The 24,076-nt window shown below is 39.7% G+C and overlaps 1 protein-coding gene across 1 annotated transcript in view; it reads left to right on the forward strand.

The window, feature by feature from the left end:
- The first annotated feature begins 285 nt into the window (after positions 1 to 285).
- The window catches only part of Ush2a (usherin), a 663,496-nt gene continuing 639,705 nt past the window's right edge, over positions 286 to 24,076 (forward strand). Inside the window, 6 exon segments of the mRNA XM_075987373.1 lie at positions 286 to 496; positions 499 to 552; positions 555 to 597; positions 599 to 645; positions 648 to 789; positions 4,296 to 4,461. Coding sequence (XP_075843488.1) covers positions 286 to 496; positions 499 to 552; positions 555 to 597; positions 599 to 645; positions 648 to 789; positions 4,296 to 4,461 — 663 coding nt within the window.

Raw genomic sequence — 24,076 nt, forward strand, 5'->3', positions numbered from 1 at the left:
ACATGGTTCAGAATAGACTTTGAGAAATCGCCATTGCTTTAGCAGGGGGTGGGGACTCAAAGCCTTTATGCTTAGGATGAACTCTGGCTTCTCTTGACTTCTTGTGTGTTTGTTCAGCAGACACCAGCTTTGACTCATGTCTCTGCCCTCTCTAAGGAAATCCTTTCTCTGCTCTTCCTATCAACGAGTGTTTTCAGTAGCCCAGAGATAGAGAATCCCCATATTCAGGTGGCCAGCCTCTAACGTGTTCTGGCAAGCAGAGCGGACCTGATTATTAACTTAGGAATGATTCATCACCGTGTGAAGAATGCTTTTTGTAGTCATGCGCTACCTGGCTCTCCACTGGGTTTCTTGTGTCAGGCCATTGAAACATTGATCTTTGCCTATTTGACCTCAGTGTCATTGGCTGCCTCCCAGGGCCTTTTCCAAAGGCTGGAGAATGTGGGTGCTCTCAAGAAGGTATCCACTGTGCCAACCCATGCCCTGTGCGGATTCCCAGTCCCAGCACATTCTGTCATCGTGCAGCGGATGCTGAGAGAGTGTAATTCTGTACCAGAGGCTGTGTATCCAGGACTGCCCTTACCGCTGTCTCTCTTCCCTACACTGTTCTCCTTGAAGGCCTCCGGAGCTGCCTCTCAGCAGACCCCACGATCTCCATCCTTATTATGGGAGCCACTCCACGAACTTTATATTCAGAAGTCACAAGAACTGCCCTTCTCTGCAAGCTCCAGGGCTGGCAGCAGAACTTGCCGCAGCCGTGTGGTTGAAGACTGAGCAAGACGGTGTGACGTGAGTAGTTAAAACAGTGTTGTGTGTTTTCAGTTGGTCTAGGACCTTGAAAAGCTGGGTTTGAAGATCTCTGCAATCTGAGGTTTCACCTCAGAGAACAAGGTAGCAATAAGCTGAGCAACTCCAGGGCCCTACAGATGAAGACCAACTGCTACATTAGATTTTCTTCTTCTGACTTGGCAATTTGAATATTCTTTTTTTTCTGAAATGTTTTTCTTCTGTTGTGAATGGAGTTGACCATGAAAAAGAAAGTGTTGAATTGGTCATGTTGGAGGGCAATATAGCTAAACACATACGAATCATATACACAATTTTATATATAATAGTTTTATATACTATACAATATAGTTACATATTGACAATATCAATCATATTTGAGTCACTTATTATTCATTTATTTCTCATAAACTATCTGATCTTTTTGGTCTTAGCCCTTGGAATCTAGAGGAAGTTCAGAGTACACCTGTAGGCACAGGTGCCCGTACAGAATAATTATGTTTGAAGTCTTGCTTGAGTTTTATATATACAAATTATCCCTATTATAATTTTTTTTACTATGTAGGTAGCTTGCTGTAGGCTTAGGGATATTTCAATATCTTTATTTTCTGAGTAAATGTTTACATGATTATTGGAATGTGTTCAACAAATGAGTCGGATATATGAATAGCATTCCCCTCCTGAACAGTTCCAACTCCAGTCTTAACTGTGCAGTGTTTCCATCTTCAAGTTTGTTAGGAAGTGATTAAGCATGAGAAGTTCCTCAAAATTTTCTTGCTGTTGGAGCTGCTAAGGATGCCCTCAACACGAGTTAAGAATGAGCTTTCCTACAACGAACTTTAGTCTGTATGATCACAAGCTTTTCCTTCTGTAACCTTTTCTCAAATTGATATTTGACACAAGTCCTTTAATAATGCAAAGACAGACCAGAAACTTCACAAGCAACATTTTCAGCTTAGCTTCACTTAACTCACTTTGAAAATGTTAGTATGTATGTATCTATGTGCATGAGCATGTAAGTGTAGTCAAAGTGCCTGTGGAGGACAGAGAGGGTATTGGGACCCCTGGATCTGTCGATGTAGGTGGGTATGAGTTCCCTGACATGGATGGTAGGAATTGAACCCAGGCTTCTGTAAGGTGCTCTTAGCCTCTGAGCCATCTCCCCAGCTCCCACTAATCTTTTATTTTTAACATTAAACTTGTTCTTTGGCATTTTTATCCACGCATAAAATGTGTTCTAGCTACTATCACCTCATCTTTTATCTCCTAGCACAGTGTTGGGTACCCACCCTTGTGATGTTTGCTTTGTGGGGCTGTGTTAGGCGAGTATCTCAAAACGTAGGAAACAACTCAGAAATTTTGCCATCTCATAAACAAATGTGACTTTGTCAGAGGTGTTTGTGTTCCATCTGCCAAGTGAAAGTCCACGCATTTTACTTTTGTGTAAAATTTGGAGTGAGTGTAGAGACACGGTCTGTTTTCCTTGTTGCACTGCTTCTCCCAGTGGACTTGGCCATTTTATGTTTGGAAATTCCAACTATTTGTTATGTCCTCTGCATCCATATTTTAAGACATTTTTCTCAAGCTTACAGAGACATCTCTGCACCAAATATCTCATCTATTGGCATCATTTTGTATAGATAAGCTACAGGGGCATTTGCAGAGGTGGTGGCATGAGGTTTCTAGTTTGGAGGGTCCATTGCTTGTACCAAGGTCATTTTCATTCTCGAAGCCAAAATACCTACGGGAATTGGGGGAATTTGGGGGTGTTTGCACTAGATAAGTAAAACAAACAAAACATGGATTATCCAATTATTGTGTATTCAGAAGCAGAATAAATCCAGTTCCTAAATATTTTACTACCTGCCTTCGCCTCACATTTATTATCTACCAAAGCTAGAGTGTTTACAAGCAAACAAAATAGCAAGGGAGATAATCAATAACATATTAAGAAAAGCATTTTCAGCAAGCTTGGGGAAATAAGTCTGCATTTGGCAAATACAATCCTGTGTAATGATTGAATTCTCACTTGTAGATTTTATACTCAAGACAAATGAACAAAGGAAAACTCTGAGAATGAGGCCCAGAGATGTAGGATGCAGGCAGATTTCCCCCCATGTCAGTAAATCACAAATATTCAGCTTCTGAAGGGTAGTAGTAGTATGATGTATGTGTTTTAATTTTTTTAATCTAAAATTGTATGCTAAAATTTAAAAAGATGCTTTGCCCAGGGCAGGCAAAAGGATAGTAAATTAGTGTCAATAGAAGAGAGACCCTTGCTCTCCCCAATCTTATTCTATTTCCGAACTTGAGACAAAATAGGTGAAAGAGACTTGAGGTTTTTAAAATGTCCCTTTTAAGGATCTTTAGCAGCAATTTTTGGGGGGCCCAATGTTACCTTTGCCTCTGGGATGCTCCAGACGGGACTGACCACTTTCGGGAGAAGACTGTGGTATTCCACACACCTCCATGTCCTCAGAATACCGATGCCCCGATGGATGGATTCTGGCTCCTGCCAGAATGGCAAAGCAGGTTTAATGAGCAGGAAGGACTGCTTACACATAGTTGAGCTGAGAAGAAGTTTTCATGGTCTGCAATACCCGTGGAGATGCCTTGCCTAAATAAATGGCCATCAGGTTAAGACAGAGTCCCAGGCTGTGAAATATATACTAAGGGATCAGGTGAGACATGACCCTTTAAAGAAATCCAGCCCGGAATGGTGGTATACCCCCATCACCTCAGCACTGAGGAGGCTGGGATGGAGAGACTGGAAGTTTAAAATCAGTTTGAGCTAGGTAGAAAAACCAATTCTCTGAGGAAAAGTGAGTCTATCTTATACCTGAGATACTTCCTAAAAGTTGTTCTATGTCATCAAGATACTACTTGATCTTATTCTTGTGAAGAAGACTTCCATCCAAGGCCATTCCACCAGCCCAGGGTCTCAGCTGGACAGCTGGCCCTGGAAGATGCAAGCGGTCATCTTTATACACTGCTTTTGACTTCAGGCCAATGGAAGATGGAAGAAAAGAGGAGGCGGTGGTTGTTCACGCTCTGTTTCATCATAGGAATCAAATAGAGCAATTCTGACTCCAGGGCTAATAATTTAGAGCCTTCCATGGACTCCAGACTCACTTAACATTAAAAGAAGAAAGATTTGCCCTGGTAACTCAATACCCATGTGGGATGTGGGCTCTCCTGCCACTTCCTATAAAAGGAATAGCCAGGGGACCAATGAGCCAGCAGCCTAAATGTTAGTTTTCCAGTAGGACGCGATGGCTTTACTTTCCATCATGAATCTCTAATGAAGGGTGTTGAGGCTCTGAGGAATATATTGTAAATACGAATTCTAGTTTTTACTGAAATAAAATAACTTCCGCTGGAACAAAGCTTTCTAGGGTTTTACTCAAAATACACCTTGAGTGAGGGGTCAGGGTTACACTAACAAAATACCCCGTGTGTCGTTTTGCTTGGATGCTGACCTCTTCTGTCTTTTCTGGTTGCTTCCTTAGGTGTGTGATGGGAAAGACGGTGGATGGGCAGATTGTGTTCAAAGTTACAATATCTGAGAAAGAGACCATGTTTTATTATCGCACAGTAAATGGTTTGCAGCCTCCAATAAAAGTAATGACACCAGGGAGAATTCTTATGAAGAAATGGATTCATCTCAGTGTGCAGGTGAGTGAAATAAAAAATATTTAACATTTGGTTAAACACGGGGATCTGTCATCCTGTCTCTCCTTTAAATGGCACCAACCCAGAACTATATCTAAATTCCGGGTATATGTAAATGACATCAAAAGAAGACAGGTATTCCAGTGACCTCAGGCTGTATCTCCTGGTATAATAGTGACTTCTCCCCTTATGCTGCTTTGAAAAATCTCAGCCCCAGAGCTGAACAGCAATGATGCTGTGGGCAATAATCACATGTCTAGGGAATTTCTGCTTTATTTGGCCACCACATTTTGTGTTTAGACGCTGACTCCTTTAGAGCCCAGCACTGATCCTGCTGGTGATGGCAACATTTAAATCCTCACTTGGTTTCTATAGCTGTCTTTCTTAGATATTGTCTGATAACATGAACGAAATTTGGCTGTGGCGTTAAATCAGTGACCTTAGAGCTGGTGGACTTTGCACTTGAGGCACTCGGGAGGTGCAATATTATCGCTGTGGTTCTCAACCACAGTTCAGAAGAAACTTAGAGCCTCAGATATTGAGATAGGGGTGAGATGTCCGGCGTTTACAGTGTCTACAACAGAGACAGAGCAGCATTTTGTTTCTGTGGGATTTCAGGTGCCTCGGTGCTGCCAAACACACTTTTATATTTCAAACCAGAGGTAGAGTGTGCTTCATGTCCCAGGAGGTACTCCCATCTGAGCACTCATCCAGGGATTAGAATAAATCTTTGTCACTTTAGAGGACACTTGCATCTTGGTTGATTTAATGAAAATTATCTTTGATTTCAAATACACATAGATGCACATGCATAAACATACATGCACGATGTGTATATTTATACACATAAAGATAATCGTAGTTGGTTAATTGATTTCATGGAGGCATTCATCATACCTACTCAGGTTTTTGGGTAAGACATTAGCTCGGTGAATATGGTTGACGAAGCTCAGTATCCCTTGTGTTTCTGTGCCCCAGGGATAGAGGCAGAGAGTGGCTCCCACCTCACATCAGGCCCTGCAGTAACAGCTGGGGTCCATCCTGGCAGTCCTCAGTGTGTAGCGGTTCAGTAGTTAACAGATGGGAAACTCTTTATCTTGTATCTGGAAGTTGCCCATTCTATAATGATTGTGTGAGCAAATCGGGTTCTAGATTTTAAAATGGGGAAATGGGAACTTCTAGACAAAAAGACTTGGGCAACAATCCCAAAACATCTATGCTTCCGGCAGATTTTGGTGTCTGTCATGATGAAGATAATCTTTCTGGCTACCTTTGTTTTGCCTTGTCTGTGAAATTGAGTGGGGCTTTGGCAGGTGTGGAAAGCTTTGGAAGCAAGTTCCAACTGCAAAGAGGAAACTGCCATCCTGGGAGCAGTGCCTTGTAGGGCACACGGAAATCAACGTCTCGTTTCCATGCGTATCAGGGGGAAATCACCGCCAAGCTAAGGTGAATATTTGTTTTTAAATCTTCCCTTCTTTAAAGGCTAACATACTGATGGTTTAAGGTTTTTTATTTATTCTATTTTGTGTGCATGAATGTCTCACCTGCATTTAGTTAAGTGCACTTTCATGTGTATAGTGCCCAAGGAGGCCAGAAGGTGGTGGGTATCACATCCCCTGGAACTGGAGACACACAGGTTGTGAGCTACCATGGTGGGGTTGGGAACAGAACCCGAGCCCCTGAAAGAGCATCCAGTTCTCTGAACCGCTGCAACATCACTTCCTGTGCTGATCAATGACTTAGTGAGGTCACTGGTGTTTTATTCTGTTTGTCTACTGTGTGACAACTTATCCTTTCTGATGTATCAGTTTTTGTTGTTTGTTTCTTGTTTCTCTTTCTGAATTAAAAAGTTATTGTTGAGTTTTTGAACGAGGCTCTTCGTTGATGCTCTGCCTGATGTGGACGCTAAGCTGTTGCCCCAACTGGCTACAAACAGCAATCCTCCTGCTTCCGTTTTCAAAGTGCTGAGATTACAGGCATGTGCCACTGTGCCTGGCTGTTAGGTTTTTTAAAATAAAATCGCTCTACTCTAATTAACTCACAAATGAACACATCACGCAATTAGATTAATGAAGCTGATAGTGCTTGCCCATTTCCCAGTGCAGACACCTCAGCGAAGGTCTATGCAGCTGCAATGGTCATATGGAAGCCATCGAGCTTCTCTTAGGGCCTTACTCTTTGCTGTCAATCATGTTTTTATTTACTTATCGACAACAAAAACCTAAAGAGTAATTAGCATTATAGCCTCTTTCATTACTCATGTGTTCTTTTGTTACTATCCATAAACTATACAAAACTCTGGGTCTCATTGTAGCGGTTCCATGTATGTATGTATGATGCCCTCATCATCTTGGTCCCTTCTTAGCCATGGGTTTTGTGTGTGTGGTGTGTGTACGTGGGTGGGTGCAGGGATCCAAGAAAGCCAGAGGAGGAGATCGGGTGTTCGGTTCTAGCACTGTCTCCACGGTATTCCCTGAGACAGGGTCTCTTGCTGAGCCTGCAGTTTGGCTAGGTCAGCAAGCTTGCATTATTGAATCTGATGTCACCATTCCTGACAGCACAGTGGTCCAGGTGCACAAAGCCATGCCTGACTTTTTATGTAGGCGCCGGAGATTTGAACTCAGAACCTCACACTGGCACAGTGTTCTCTCTCTTATTTATCCATGGAGCCATCTTCCCATGTGCCTTTTTTCCTCCAATACTCCTTCTGACTTCTCATCTTTTGGTTTGTTGTTTTTTTTTTATAGTCTACATTTGACAAAAAGAATGTGATGTTTATCTTTCTGTTCACTTTTTTGAAAATGACATAATTATATTGTAATCTCAAAAAATAAAAAATTAAAGATGTTAACAAAGTACTATCTACAAGAGAATTAAAAAAGTGAAAAATGCCAGTGTAGGCAGAGGCTCCTTGCTTATTTCGCAGCTGCCCAGACCCAAAATTATCACACAAAAACTATAATAATTATAATACTGTTTGGCCAATACTTAAGCAGACTTTTAGCTAGAACTTACACTTTTAAATGGCTTCAAATGATTAAATCTTTGGGCAACAAAGACACCAGGAAGTACCAGCCACATGAACAGAAGAGATCTAATATCTTGAGTGCAAAAATATCCAAAATTGTTTTAGTGAAAGATGCACCAGCATTTATTTGAAAGCCAGCATTTTGAGATAAGAGTGGTCAGAAAATGGGAATTTTGTAAATTAATATTCATTCAGGAGTCTTATATGTTTTTTTATTTAAATTTTGCTTTTGGATTTAGTATATTGGCCATTTCCAATTATGCAAAAAGGGAATTTATTAAGCCACTTGTTTTTGGTGTTTTCGAGACAGGGTTTCTCTGTGTAACAGTTTCTCTGTGTAACAGATGTCCGGGAACTCCCTCTGTAGACCATGCTGACCTCGAACTCACAGAGATCCACCTGCCTCTGCCTCCCAAGTGCTAGAATTAAAGGCTTGTGACAGCACTGCCCGGTTAAGCCACACTTTTTACACTGAAACTTGAAAAATTAGTTCATGTTTTTATTAAGCACAACAGGGATAATCATAATAGATTTTTAAGTGTGTAGTATCCATATTGGGTCAGTATATGTTATACCAACTAAGAGTCAGGTTTTTAAATTTTTTGGAATATATGGAGAAATTTTATTGGGTCTTTTGTTGTGGATTGGCAGGCCAAACTACTTAGAAGTATGTACTTATCTGTCTGTCCCTTGAAAATGAAACTCCTGAGTCCCTTGTATAAATTCTCTGTCTGTAACCACTTCCCACATTTCAAGGAACTTATAGCTTCAAGGAATGGCTGGTAGAGTTTCTCTAGGAACTATGCTGAATTACAGTAAAACATGAGTTGTGACTGACGAAGTGTCAGGATAATGGCGCCTCAAGGATGATCTTAGCCACGGGCCGGTCACATGCTCTATGGCCTCTTGAAGGCTTCTGGGTACACTGACCAACACAGCCACAGAGGAGCCCAGGCACAGCAGTACGAAGAAAGGCAGCTTGATGCAATGAGTGGAGAAAGTATTGGTAAATAAGCTTGAGCAATCAATAGGAGGAGAGGGGGAATAGAATCCTGGCTGTTTGTGAAGTCTGTTTTTGATTTATGTCTTCAGTTTGAAAAAGGAGAACTATTAGGAGCTCTGGAGACAGACAAGCAGTTTAAGGAACAATTTGTTAGACTAGATAAATGAGGGTCCTGGCCTTGGAGTATCTGTACATAAGCACACTTAATATGGTTGTTTAAATGCCCCTGATGATGGGGGGACATGGGACAGAGATGCCATGGAAGTGCCCTCGGGCTAGAATGCTGTCTAGGGATGCTCATGGGACCCCCATTCCAGGGTCTCTCCCCCACATTGCTCCTTTGCTAATTCTTATTGATTATACCTGTAACTTCATGTGTCTCGTCACGTAAGCATGTGAGTGCATTAAACATCATTTCTTCATGCAAAGTCATATTTAACCATTTGGCCATCACCTAAGTTAGTTGAATGTTTTTGGGTTATTCAGAGCAAAGTGAAAACTCAGGATTTATGATGATTTCTTGGAACAATCAGTTAAAAATCAGAATAGCTGTTGCTAAGTCTGGCTCGTGTATATATTAGTAGTCATCTTACAGGCTCACATTGCAAACGCTGATTGTCACTGTAGTGCATTGACTGAGGCTGTTCCCATTGTGGGGGTGAGCAAAAGGGGGCCCTTAAGGGTTAACACAGCCTGCCTATTTGTAGTATTAAATTTAGCTAACCTTCAATTAAAATCCATAAATTACCCCAAGGACTGTAAAAAGGTTCAGTCATTAGAATAGCATCTTGCTCTTGCAGAGGCCCAGAGTTGATAGCCAACACTCACAATGAGCAGTGCACAACAGCATGTAACTGCTCTAGCTCAGGTGACCTGGTGTCTTCTATGACCTCAGAGGGATGCCCACCAACACACAGATGCACAGACATGCACATAAGTGTTGACAGAGGTTTCTGTCTTACATGGTCCCAAAGAAACACAGAGGTTTACATTAATCATAAACTGTTTAGCCTAGCTCAGGCTTCTTAATAACTCATTCTTACATCTTAAATTAGACTATTATTCTTGTCTACATTAGCCACATGGCTTGGTACATTTTATTAGCGAGGCATTCTCATCTTGTTTCCTCTGTGTCTGGCTTTCTATGTCAGGACTGCAGACTCACCCTTTCCTCTTCCCAGAATTCTCCTGTTCTCATCACCCCACCACTACTTCCTGCCCGGTCACCCTGCCTATACTTTCTGCCTGGCTACTGGCCAATCAGCATTTTACCAAACTACAAATAACAAATCTTTACAAGGTACAAGACCATTGTCCCACAGCACATAAGAAAAATTAAAGGATTTTAATAAACCAATTGCCATAAAACTAAGTCATCATAAAAATCTAAAGGATCATTTTTAAAGTTCTATTACCAACGTAAGTAAAATCCCACAGGAGTTGAAAAGACTCAATTGTAACAGAAATATAGTTTTGATATATTTGTAAGTATTCTTACATGTTTACAGTATATGTATGTGTTATATTTTACATATTTATACATTCATAGAAAGTTAATATATTTTGCAGCTGTCGCTCATTCCTATAAGTGGTTTAAATGTATAACAGGATTATTTTTATGTAAAGTACTACTTAATAGTTCTATGCACAAGCCAGGATGAAGAGATGGCTCAGTATAAAAAGCCTACAGCCCAAGATAGATCTCAAAACCCACATGATGGAAGGGGAGAGATCAGACTCATATAAGTTGTCATCTAAAATCCACACTTGCCCTATGACATATGCATAACACACACACACACACACACACACACACACACTTTCAGACAGTAAGGGAAATCATACAAGACCTACTAAACTATGTTCTTCCTTAATCTTGATTATATCCCATCAGCCAGTGCATACTTCAGCTTTTCGATGTCATGAAAGTCATTTAGTTTCGGTAGAAACTATATAGCATGTTTTATGTTTTGATCTTTTCTTGAGTTGTAGTCAATATATGATCCACATCCTGTTGGAATGCCAGACTTCAGTTTCCAGTGAGTCTCACAATCCTAAGGGTAACCCACCCATACTCTCCAACGTATTGCGTAGCTCAGCCATCATGATTGGAAGAGTAAGGTATACTAAATGCATTTTCAACTCACACTCTTGCTGTCTTATACTGAACTTCTTACCCTATTGTAACTGGAGTGTTTGCATTTCCAAAAGTCTCATACATGTAATATGATACCTTCAGTCCGACTGGGATAAAGGTGAAAGCATTTCACATACACATCCCACGCAGTGCCAATACCCTTGGTGACATGCATTGAACGTGGAAGATGAAAAGGCCAGGGGCTTGATGCTGCAGGCGGACGCTAAAGCATGGTGTGTAATGAGGAATGGTGGTCAGAGACGCTGCACATTAAACATCATCGGACACTGCGATTTTTAAATGAGACCCTATGGATGTTCTGGGAAAGGGACAGGAATGCAGAGCATGAGAAAAAAAAAAAGAGAAAAACATAGCATGGGTGGATTACATTTTGCTCAGCACCACTTGACTATATAGAGAGGACAAGCATCCTGAAGATGAGGATGAAGGCAGGCCACTGAAGCCCACCTGAAGCAGCATTATGTGTATAAAAGACCAATGGCACATATGCTGAGAACAAGTTAGCTACTAAAATTAGAACCTTGGTTGATGGAAAGAATGTAGAGTTGATGAATTCTAGTGCTCTACTATGTATAGTTGCATAAAGTCTACTTGGCCAAAAAAAATCCATATTTTTGATACGTAGCATTAGCTGAGCCTCAGTCCACAGCATAATTCCACCTTTAGAAATCATTAGCATTGACAAGAAACTAGCATTTCCCGTGCGTGTACGCCATTATGTGTTCACTGGGCTGACATGGGGCCTGGGTGTAATTCCTACCCATTTGATGAACTTAGAAGTGTATGAGAAAACGAAGCAACCAAAATTCAGTGCAGGGAATTGATCAACTTCAAATTAGGTGTGTTGGGAAAGGTGTTTAAAGAAAATAGCATATCAATTAATTCTTAGAGACAAATAGGCGTTTGGTTGGTGTGGAAGAGGAAAACTAAAAATTCTACCCATGAGGAAGAAGGGAAACTCAAAATGGTGTAAGGTATCTGTGAGGGATACTGAATTGTGTAGAAGTAAGTATATCGAGTCAAGGAAGAATGGCTAAGAAAAACTGGCTTGGAGAATTGCAGTAAAGAATGTTTTTGGTGGAGTGGGTGTCTCTTGATACATAGCTCATGGTTTATTTTGTTTTGGTTTTATTACTAATGGGTTCAAATCCTATTTGGAGCTGGAGAGATGACTCAGAGGTTAAGAGCACTGCCTGTTCTTCCAAAGGTCCTAAGTTCAATTCCCAGCAACCACATGGTGGCTCACAACCATCTGTAATGAAATCTGGTGCCCTCTTGAGGAAGAGACCTGGTTAGTGACCCTTATCAACTTAGACCATGAAACCCAATATATGGGCAAGTGCAACAGTACTTCTATATAGAAGCTGCTCATGCATGCTTCAGCATTGCCAAGGTTTAAATTTCATTTTTTCCCATTTCATTATAATCCTATTTATTAATTTTTATTATAATGTAGTGAGTGACATTATTAAAATTTATAAAATACATAAAATATACTACATACTCTCCCCAAATTGTCTTATTTAGCTTATTGCATAAAAGGAACCAGTACATAGTATGCTGTAGTGTTTACCTCTTTAAGTCTGAATGTCATCAGGACAATATTTCACAGCAAAAGCGTAAGACCAATGAGATAATTTCTACAGGGACACTTCTAATCAAGACATACAGAAAGCCATGAATAAATTAACATTTAAGCTTAGAAACTGATATTTGAAGATGAACGTACCTATTTATTTCTGCAAGAAAATGGCCAGTCCTCAATGACAGCTATAAAATATACAATACATATAAAAAAGAAATATATACAAATATCGTGTGCTATGTTGATTCAGCGCTAAAACTGAAATTTGCAATAAAAGTGTGTGTTTCTGTGTCCACTATTTTTTTTATTAAACAAGTCTAGTCTTGAAAATGCCACAGTGGTGATTCTGTCAAATTTATAATGGTTCACATTCGATGATGGCGCTGCCTAAACCCGTTCACCTAATGGAATTGTCATTCACAGCATCTTCGCCTAGAAGCCAAGTATAATAAGACTTGGGTGATTGTCGCTCTTTGTGGGTAGTTGTTTTGTGCCCAAAGGGCTAACAGCTGCTGTTGGTTGAACATCACCAGGCTGAGCTGTGTGCACACCGCCCAGGGCAGAACTGGGCCCAGGGAATGCATCACTTCATAAAGGAATAGGAACTACGGCTGCTCTTAAACATGGACTTGAATAGTTTTATCTCCCCATTTATTGTCTTTGATAGTTCTCTCTTAAATACAACATTCTAAGTTATTCTAGTTTTCTGTATGAGTCTTGATATATAGCAAGTTGTATTGAAGACTAGTTTTTATATCCATGTAAAGAAAAAAATGAGTTTAAAAGATTAGTTTTGTAAAGGTTCTAATAGGTTCACTTACTTTATAAATTACTTATAAATTAATATAAAATACTTATGTTGGGTATAGAATTTTCAGTCCAAAATCAAAAGACGAAATGTCCATGAACTGTATGTTTGAAAAATAGGAAAGTAATTATATATGTTTCTTTTTTATAATTTATTTTTCCATTCAAAAATTTACACTTCTTCCCCTCCTCCCATTCCACTCCCACTTCCCCACTCCCCTTCCTCCTTCTCCCTTCCTCCTTAAGAGAGGGCAGGTAATCCTGCCCTGTGGGAAGTCCAAGGCCCTCCCCCCCTATATCCAGGCCTAGGAAGCTTTGCATCCAAATAGACTAGGGTCCCAAAAAGCCAGTACATGCAGTAGAAACAAGTCCCAGTGCCTTTATCAATGGCTTCTCAGTCAGCCCCCAGTTTCAGCCACATTCAGAGAGTCCGGTTTGATTGCATGCTCATTCAGTCCCTGTAACACAGACAAGAGCAACATTGAATAAATGGGACCTCCTGAAACTGAGAAGCTTCTGTAAAGCAAAGGACATTGTCATTAAGACAAAAAGGCATCCTACTGAATGGGAGAAGATCTTCACCAACCCCGCATCAGACAAAGGTCTGATCTCCAAAATATATAAAGAACTCAAGAAACTGGACATGAAAATTCTAATTAACCCAATTAAAAAATGAGGTACTGAACTGAAAAGAGAATTCTCAGCAGACGAAGTTCAAATGGCCAAAAGACACTTAAGGTCATGCTCAACCTCCTTAGCGATCAGGGAAATGCAAATCAAAACAACTTTGAGATACCATCTTACATCTGTCAGAATGGCTAAAATCAAAAACACCAATGATAGCCTTTGCTGGAGAGGATGTCGAACAACGGGAACACTCATCCATTGCTGGTGGGAATGCAAACTTTTGCAACCACTTTGGAAATCAGAGTGGCGGTTTCTCAGGAAATTGATATGTTTTCTTTGTGCTTAGTATCCAGTTACTTTTATCACAGGGACATGGGTAAGAAAGGAGAAGAAAACGTATGACTTGATTGGGGCTTGAGAGCAAAGTGCAGGGTTGTGAGGGGAGGCTCTGAAACCTGAGGCTAAAGGCCACTTGCTCTTGCTAGTGTCAGTGTGGTGGAGGAGACCCAGGAGGTTTTGATTACACATGCATGCTATGTATTTTAAGTAGATTTACGGGGAAAGATACCCCTTGATCTGCTTTAGTTATTTAGTATTTTTCCCACAGTAACTTTACAGAAAATGATCGAATTCAGTGTTTGGGTTGAAAATATGACCAAAAAGGGGGGGGGGGGTGAACCGTTGAAGCAATGGATTACAGGTGAGATGTCTGTGGCCTCACACCTGTGCACAAATGCTAACCACTTAACACACCTCCCAGGATGACATACGGTACAGATCAAGATGTGTGGGAGGAAGGCCTTTTATGAATATTAAAGTGACGGATGTCGTGAGGAAACCTGAAAACTAAAGACACGGAGGTTGAAGCGTAGATCTTGCATAGACTGTGCTTCTCTGTGTTTGTTGATTGATATTTTAATCATATGTATTTATAGGATGCATCATGATAATTTGCTACATGTATGCAGTGTATAAAGATTGAATTGGAGTAATTAGTGTCTCTGTCTCTTAATAATTTAATTAACATAATTATATATATTTATGAACTGGAGTGTAATGTTTCAGTGAATGCATACAATATGTGCAGTTCAAATCGGGATGCTAGCATTTATATCTCTTTACTCTGTATTTAGAGACTTGGACCATTCTGTTTATCCATGCAAGGCTTGATGGGTTACTGTGAGCTCTTGCTATAGAGTACTAGAATGTGGGACCCCTATCTACCTACAGTTTGATTTCTTAGCCCATCTCTCTGCCACCCTTCTGCCATTTCCAAGGCTAATGACCATGGCCTCTTATCTGGAGCTCAGTGTTTTGTGGTGTGGTACTCTTGCACGCCATCTTCTAGTTCCATTCATTTCTTACAATGATATGATATCAGTTTTTATGGATTTAGTAGAGTTTCAATGAACACAAAATACTACCTTTATAACCAGTCCATATCTTGGACAAGAGTCTAGTTTGATTGCATAAAACATACTCACACTCAGAAGTGAGATAGCTGGAAACCACAGTAATTCTCTCTTGTTTTTTGTTTGTTGTCTTGTTATGTTTCCTTCTGTGTCTCTGTGTGATCTCTATCATGTTCTCCATAATGGCTTTACTAATTTGTATTCCCACCAAAATTTTAAATTTTCTTTTTCTTTATATTCTTCTAAGCATTTGCTAGTTGGTTTTAAATGTATTGTTAACTAATCTCAATTACAGTAACCCTATCATGCTAACCAGAAAAGCAATTCTTCCTATTTGACTGTATTTTAGTAGGTATTATCTACCTTCTTGCTGTCCCTTGTCATACCTACTCTTCCAGTATCAAGTAATCATTCTTTTATTATGAACACTTCAGACATCTGATGAGATCAGCATGTTTAGCTGTTAGGGCCATAAGTTTTGTTATCTCCATAGGATGAGATCAATGCTGGTGTTTGCTATAGGCTATGGATGATTGCAAGTATGTGTATTCGCTTCTCTGTTAGCTTATTTCCTCTAGCATCCATTTCCATCCACACTACAGCAAATCACAGTTAAAGTGTTTTCTAGTTGAGTAATATACAAGTACCAATGTGCTTGTTGTTTCCAGTGTGTTAATCTATAAACAGGTTGGCTGTCCCAGTCTTGCCCATTGGGAATAATAAATAAGGATGGGTGATAAAGTTAAATTTGCTGGGGTTTCTGTGTGGACAACTGTTTTATGTGATATATATGTATCATTAATTGTTCATCTGTATCATTCTGATTCCCTTTTAGTAGTGGCCAGAGTTCCTGCAATTATGTGAAAATAGAATGATATCAGTAGACATTTTTGCCATCCTTGTTCCTCATGTTAGAAGAAAGTATTTAGTATTTCATCACTGATTAGGATGCTAGATAAATACTCCTGTAATCATTCTTTATCTGAATGAAGGAAATTTATCTTCTTTTTTCTCACCTTGAAATGAATATTAACAAATTTAAAAACATCTTAAAAATAAAGTGTTTCTCTTTAATAGACATTAAAAATTCCAAACTTTGTATTCAATTGTTTAAATATAGAAATAACTCCACTTCTGCTACAGAAATGAAGTAGCACTGGGAAGTCCACCTAGACACGAACAACAGTGATGTGGAGTTGATACTATGCATCTATGTCCTATTATGAATGAGTGCTGGGTTTGTTAGAGGCAAACCTTTAGCCTTTCAGTTTGCTTGGCCACAGTGATAGATTTTCGAATATTAAACCAAAACTGCATGCCTGGAACAAACCCTGCTTAATCCTCTCATATTTCATGTGTTGCTGGGTTTGATTTTTTTCTTTCTTAAAGTGAGAATTTAAATCTCAAAAATTTTCCTAATAGCACCAGACTTGATTGTGTGCTACACTCTAGTTGTATAACTTCATTTATTTTTCAGTCATAACCAGTAACTTCCATGCCTGCATTACTTTAGCTGCACCAGGCATATTTTAGTAATATTCTTTCTGTCATTTCTTCTGTTTTACCTGCACCTTTAGTTAGAGTTCCTTCTCTCTTTTCTTCTCTTGAAGCCTTCTCTTTTATTCACAATCTGCCTAGAATTGTGTTATCTATTTCCCAATTATCTGAAGAATTTTGAAATTACCCTTCTATTACTAACTTTAATTGTGAATCCATTTTACTCAGAGGACACAGTGAGCAATTTGTTCTGTAAAATTTGTTAAAGTTCCCCCTAGTGACTCGGTTTATCATTCATATTTGTTAAATGTTCCCTTGAAACTCATCTATATTTTCCTATTGTTCTCTATATTATGTTTTCATATACTTTGTTTTTGTTTAGTAATTTCCTTTAAATATCCCTTAAGAATGCTTTGCTGTCTGTCTGTCTGCCTCTGTCTCTCTCTGTCTCTGTCTCTCTCTTTGTCTCTCTCTCCACACACACACACACACACACGCACACACTCACATACAAATTTCTTATGTTGAGATCTAAGGAGTCTTGCTAGTTTTCTTTCAGGAAATCAATATCATTTGCTGAGGACCAGGTGTTTGGGTGTCAAACTATCATAATTTGTGCATTTGCCTCATTTTTATTTGATGCTGTATCAACTTTTGCTTCATGCACCCAAAAATGCTATTGTTACGTCTGTGCACATTAGGATTATTATGTCTTTTAGCTCAAGCAATCTTTGAATCATTATGTACTATATTAGATAATTTGTCATTATGTAATAGCTTTACTTCAAGATATGGGTTTGTTTTCAAGTCTGTGTCCTGGTACAGATGCGGCTTCCTCTCTTTGTTTTGAATGTTTGCATCATACCTTTCACCGGACTCCTAATAACAGCTTCGTGGGATTGCATAGGAACTGGTTTTCACATGCATGGGGTTTATTTTTCAGTTATACATTTTAATAATTTTAATCTAACTGTTCTTCAAGCAAGCTTCTTGTCATGTTGTATAGTCTGGGCCGGGACATGTGGCCCTCCTCCACCTGGCTAAAGTTGCTGATACTACACATGTGCACTTCCATGCTTGGGTACATGGTGGCACTGTATTCCAATGCAGACTTCCCTTACTTTCACTATTGGGTTCTATAGGCTGTTTACATTTAAGCTTCTTACTCAACCTTTAGCCTTGTGTCTGCAACCTTTTACATTGTCTGGTGTATATTGTGGCGGTTGGTGGCTCCTTTGCTTATTTTTCTTTTGCCTGTTTTCTGTCTGTTTTTCTGTCCCCAAAGCACTGTGTAATACTTGAACAGATTTCACAATCCCTCCTTGAATTTTAAAACAGCATTTGAGTCTATCTTCTCTAGAGTGTTCTGGTGGTTCTCAGTGTTTACATGTACGCAACTTCTTTATCACAGTCTACTGACATGGACACTTTTTCCTTGTCCTGAGAGGCAGAAGTCTTTCCTCCACTTAGGTTTTCTTTACTTATCCTGATTTTAAATGCAATTGTCTTGAGTAATTCCTGCACACAAACTCACAGCACCACCCTTACAATTTCATAGCGCTTGCTCCTATCACCCCATCTGGCATCACAGGCTGAGAGACAGCCTAAGTGTCCTGAGTGTTCCTCTTTCTTCGTTTTGTTTCTCTTTTGGAAATTTTGTTGTTATTATCATTGTTTATAAGTCATTCTTGCCAGCTAAGGTGGATAAAATCTAATACCCTTATACCCATTCATCTGATGATGTCTCAATTTTCCTCTTCATTGTTAAATAACATGTTTATGCTGGGGTTATATTCATTAAATAAATGATGGACAGTTAATTTCCCTCATAAGTCCAAGTTCTGTGTCATAGCTTCCATCCTGCTTTTGGATTTGATGAGAAATTTGCTTCCAGGTCAGTGTTCTGCTCCTGCTTTCTGTCATTCCTCTGGTGGTTTTTCAGGGTGGATTTGCCTCCCTCCCAACCCCTTGCTTTCTCTGACCCTCAAGTGTGGTGTTTGCATTATAGAAGTATCAACTGGCATGGGCATCTATGGTCAATTTCTGTGCCTTGGCCAGTTGTGTGGGGAAAAAATCAAGCACAAACACAGAAGGGAAGTATCTAATACTGAGTGATAAGAATGTAGTATAATGTAGAAGGCTGAAAAGGGGGAATTTTAGAGAATTTTATGATTCTAAACACTTAGATTGAGCAATGTTGGTTTAAAATATGTCTCTAACTTCCATTGAAAAGCACTAAGAGAAAAGAATTAGCCCTAAGTGGAGCAAAGAAAATAGTAACAGTGAAGTCAGAAATCAGTGAAACACAGGTTCCTTTAACACTGATTAGTCTGATAACCTCTAGTTACCTAATAAAGTTGGGATCTTCTAGCTTGACTTGTATAAAATGGGAGCAAACACAAATTTATATCAATAGGACAACATAAATACTTTTACTTCTTGCTTAAAAGTTTCTCTGATGGAGGCTGTCATGGTCTGTCTCCTTGCCAGAAGAAGTATTTTAGAGTGTTATTTTATCTGAGAAGGTTGGGAGCTCAGGGTTAGAGGCTTCTACATGTGCTAAATAAACATTTGTTGTTAAGATGGCATGGGTTGACTTCTGGATTGCAGACATGAGATTTTACCTTCTTTCTGTATTTGTTTGCTGTGTTATGGTCATGGCCTATGACTGTAGGAAGAGGGAACCTGAAGAAAATAAAGTAAGTACTTGTTTATCATTGAAAATGCTAATTAGCTATAAATTATTCATCAGGTTTAAAGAACATTGGCTAATAAATGCTAGGGAAAATTTCTGAAAAAAATGAATTAGATATGGGGAGCTTAAAGTAAAAGTTATGCTAATTCAATAACCAGGATGTTGAATCTGGCAAAGCTTGACATAGTCTTATTGACTATATAAAAGTCTGTAAAACACTGTCATAGTGCCTGCCTTAGCTGACTGTGAAGTACTTGGGAGAAGCCTGTCCTCAGCATTTTCGGACTCTTTGAGAACTTTCTGCAAACCTGGGCCACTGTGGAAGTTGAGGGGCAGGCTGGAATTGACTCTGGACTGGACAACACATGGGATATTTGTGAGGGGACTGGAGTAAGGTGACTTTGTATTGACTGCAAGTGTTGTTACTGTCATGGTGGGTGGATAGCTATTCATCTCGTGATTAATTCTCGGTTAGAAGAACGTCTAACTATGAAAGCAGCATTTCTCTTGCATTGGTATTACTTAATTTCTGTTGCTATGATACCATGACCAAGAGCAAATGACATCAGAAAGAGCTGATTTTGGCCTTAAGGTTCTGTTCTGGAGGGATTGTCCATGATGGTGGACATGGTTGAATGTGAAGTCATCAATGAGTGATACTACATCGGAATGATTAGGAGGTGTGACCTTGTTGAAGTAGGTGTGGCCTTGTTAGAGGTGTGTCACTGGGGGTGGGCTCTGAGGTTTCAAAAGCCCAAGCCAGGCACAGAGGCTATCTCTTCCTTCTGCCTATGGATCAAGGTGTAGAATTCTCAGCTACTTCTCCAGCTCCTTGTATTCCTACATGCATCCATGTTCCACTGTGATGACAGTGGTCTAAACCTCTGAACCTGTAAGAAAGCTCCAATTAAATGCTTTTCTTTATAAGAGTTGCTGTGATCATGGTTCCAAGGACTGGAATATTTATATGACAGGCCTGATCATGCTGCATGTTGGTAGACTGTGGACTTTGGGACTTAGGGTCAGGAAAGTAGTGGTATGTATTAAGTGGAGCTTAATGGGCCATACTAGCTGGAGTGTGGAAGACAGAGGTGCTGAGAGTGATGTACATTATGACAGCTTGACTCAAGAGGTTTTGGAGGAGAAAACAATATTAGTAAACTCCCTAGATTCTTATAATATTTTGACAAAAGAACATGCCTGCTTTCTGTCCTTGTACCAAACATATCTGTCGGAGGCTAAGTTGAAGAGTTTTGGATCTTGGGAGTTAGCAGAGGAGATTTCAAGATAGCCTTGCAATGACTGTGTTGTTTGGGTATTAGTATTCTCTTATACAGATTTTAAATGAAAAGGAACAATCTGACAAAGGAAAAATACAAAATGTGCAGTTTAAGTAGAAAAAGAGCACCAGGAAGGATAATGAAGCTGAGTGCTGTGTTCAAGGAGATAAACAGATTAAAGAAAAACCTGGTACTACATGGAATAAAGTGATGACCCCATGGCAAGATCCCACCCAACTAAGCTTCTATTTTTTGAAAGGGAATTAGGGGAAAGTCTTAAACAGTAAAAGAAGTCACAGAAAACAGGAAAATGAAAATGTATTTGAATGAGACAACCAAGTTTCAGCCCCAGCAATGGAAGAACTTGGCAGTGTCAGGCACATGGTTCTGGTTTTATAGTAAAGAATACATGAGGATGCCTATATGTTTTTCTTTGGGTTCTCCTTATTTAGCTTCTCTAGGATCACTAATTATAAGCTCATTGTCCTTGGTTTATGGGTAGAAACCAAATATGAGTGAGTACATCCCATGTTCCTCTTTTTGGGTCTGGCTTACCTCACTCAGGATAGTGTTTTCTATTTCCATCCATTTGTATGCAAAATTCTTTGTGGGAGCCTAGGCAGGTTGGATGCTCAACTTACTAGACCTGGATGGAGGTGGGTGGTCCTTGGACTTCCCACAGGACAGGGAACCCTGATTGCTTTTCGGGCTGGGGGGAGACTTAATTGGGGGAGGGGGAGGGAAATGGGAGGCGGTGGCGGGGAAGAGACAGAAATCTTTAATAAATAAATAAATTTAAAAAAAAATAAAAAAAAAGAATACATGAAGGGGATTCTGGAATCTTCCTCTGTGACTCAGGAAAGTCCCTGGAGCCAGGTCTATGTCAGGGGTGTCCCTTCATGGAGGCCCAGAGAGGCCAGGGTGTAAAACTGTAAGGGTGAAGCTTGGATTTTGCTGGAGATTCCAAGATGTTGGAGAGAACAGAGTCCTGGGATATCTGTCAAGGAAAGCTACAGATTGAGTATGGGACCAGCCCCAGAAAGAAAAGTGTGTTGCAGTCGTCAGAGGTAAAAGGATTGGAGATCTGAAGAGCGCTTTGACATCAGACATGGAGATCCAGAATTTGGAGTTTGTCCTACTGGCCTTTTGTCTTGCTTTGGTCCTATATCTCCTCAGTGTTGGAAGTATGTGATCTTCTTTTTGATTTTATATGCTGTTACAGTTAAGAGATTGCCTTGAGTTTCAGAAGGGACTTTGAGCTTTGGACTTTTAAACATTGTTGAGCTATGTGGACTATATGGACTTTTGAAGTTGGGCTGAATGCATTTTTGCATTATGATATGGCTACAAGCCTTTGGGGGTCAGGAAGTGGAATGTGATGGTTTGAATGAGAATGGCCCCATAGGCTCATATGATTGAATGTTTAGTCATCAGGAAATGGCAGTAGATGGGAAGAACTAGAGAATAGATGTGATCTTGTTGGAGTAGCTAAGGCCTTCTGGGGGAAAGTTTGACACTTGGGGTGGGCTGTGAGGTTTCAGAAGCCCAAGGCAGGCAGCCCAGATCTGCTGCCTGCAGATCCAGATGAAGAACTCTGAGCTACTTCTCCAACACCATGTCTGCCAGCATGCTGCCATGCTCCCTGACATTAAGACAATGGACTGAACCTCTGAAACTGTAACAAGTCCCAATGAAATGCTTTCCTTTCTAAGAGTTTCTGAACCATGTGTTCAAATGCATGAGCCCATGGGGAACATTTCTTACTCGAGCCAAAGCAGCACCAGTGTGTCAGGTTTCCACTGGTTCAGATGACCAGTCCTCAGGAAAATGACACTTTTCTAACATTTAATACTAAAGGCAGAGGTGGAACTTGGGGAGATGCATGATTTGTGCCCCCCCCCATTGTATTTCAATTGATTTTGGAAGGTGTGTCTTTATAACGTGACTTTAGATGTTGAAAGTCATCTCGTAGAACTTACAGACTTGCTGCTTTCAATATTATAGTTGCCATTGTTTCTTCTAAATCTAACTGTATTTGAGACTGTAAGAGTGTAAATTCACTGTGATGCTAAAGTGATTGCTATCGTTGCTTGTGGCCATGATGACTAGTGCTTTTTTTTTTAAAGTACTGCTATGTGTATTTTAATACTTACTTGTACTGTGTGTAACTAGCCCATGTAATGATTAAATAATAAGCATAGCTTGATCATGGTTAAGAAAAAAATCAAGGATAAATTATTCAATTAATTATAGCTAATCCAAATTAGCATCTTTAATTATTAGTTCTTGTCAGTTTTCCTACAGTCTGTTAGACAGACTGCCCTAAATCACTAATGCCACCATAAATGAACACTGTCCATAGCTTACTCACATTTTAATGTACAACAGAAACTTCCATATATACTTTTTAGCATATTTTTATGAGTTTTAAATTTTATTTTTTGAGAATTTTATATATGAGCACTTTACCTCACAATTCTCACCCTTCCTTCTCCTTTTGAATTCCTCCTGTGTCCCCTCTCTTATTCCTAAATTTAGAATTTTTTCTTGAATTCTTATGGTTATGAGTATGTATTTGTGTGTGTATACATCTTTGTACAACCTACAGAGTCCATTCAGTGTTTCTCATGTGTATATGTGTCCAGGCCTGACACCTTGGGATTGGACAACCTATGTGGAGGTTTCTCCCTGGAGGAAACTAATTCTCCCTTTCTCAGGAGTCAGTTCCAACCCATAGCTCTTCATTTGGAAGCGGGACCCTGTGTAAAACCCTGTCTACATTTTCATGTAAACTGATTGTCATTATGCTGATTTTGTTCGGGCCACTGGGTTGTTGAGAGTTCATGTATGCATTTTTCCTATCATGTCTAGAAGGTACTGTCTATTGTTATGCATTCTGGTTCTCTGTCTTTTAGAATCCTTCTGCGCCCTCTTCAGCTTTTCTTGAGTCTCGTGGAAATTAGGTTGTACATATATTTGCTGGAATTAGGCATCCCATACTCACTGATTGTATTTTGCAAATTTCTGTAATAGTCTGTCTACATCGGCAAGCAGGGTGGAGAAGGTTCAGGGCACACATTGTCAATACAGAACTGGGTTCTGAGATGCAGATCAAGCAATTCTCACAAGGAACCAAAAGAAGGGAAAAACATAAATACTATTTCAGTGTTCTAAAATCTGTATGTACTCTTGTGAAATACAAAGTCATTGACATTTAAAAAAATATTCTTTGAAGAGGGATGAGAACTACACATCTCTGGGGTTAAGGATACGTATTTATAATACATCCAGGTTATATTAGTATAGGAAAGGGCAGTATAATTTCCCCTAGCATCTGTGACCTTTATAGTCGTGGTAGTGGTTCAGTGTACCGTACTAAGTTTGAACTCCCTCCCATTGGGCTGATCTCCAGTCTAGTTAGACAGATATTTGGTACTTACAAGATGAAGGTGCCACTACTGTACCATGGCGGATAGCTTGTTGGTCCAATCACTGTGGCTACTGATATTTCAGGTAACATTTCAAA

This window comes from Microtus pennsylvanicus, chromosome 10 (genome assembly GCF_037038515.1).
Source record: "Microtus pennsylvanicus isolate mMicPen1 chromosome 10, mMicPen1.hap1, whole genome shotgun sequence".
Taxonomy (NCBI): Eukaryota; Metazoa; Chordata; class Mammalia; order Rodentia; family Cricetidae; genus Microtus; species Microtus pennsylvanicus.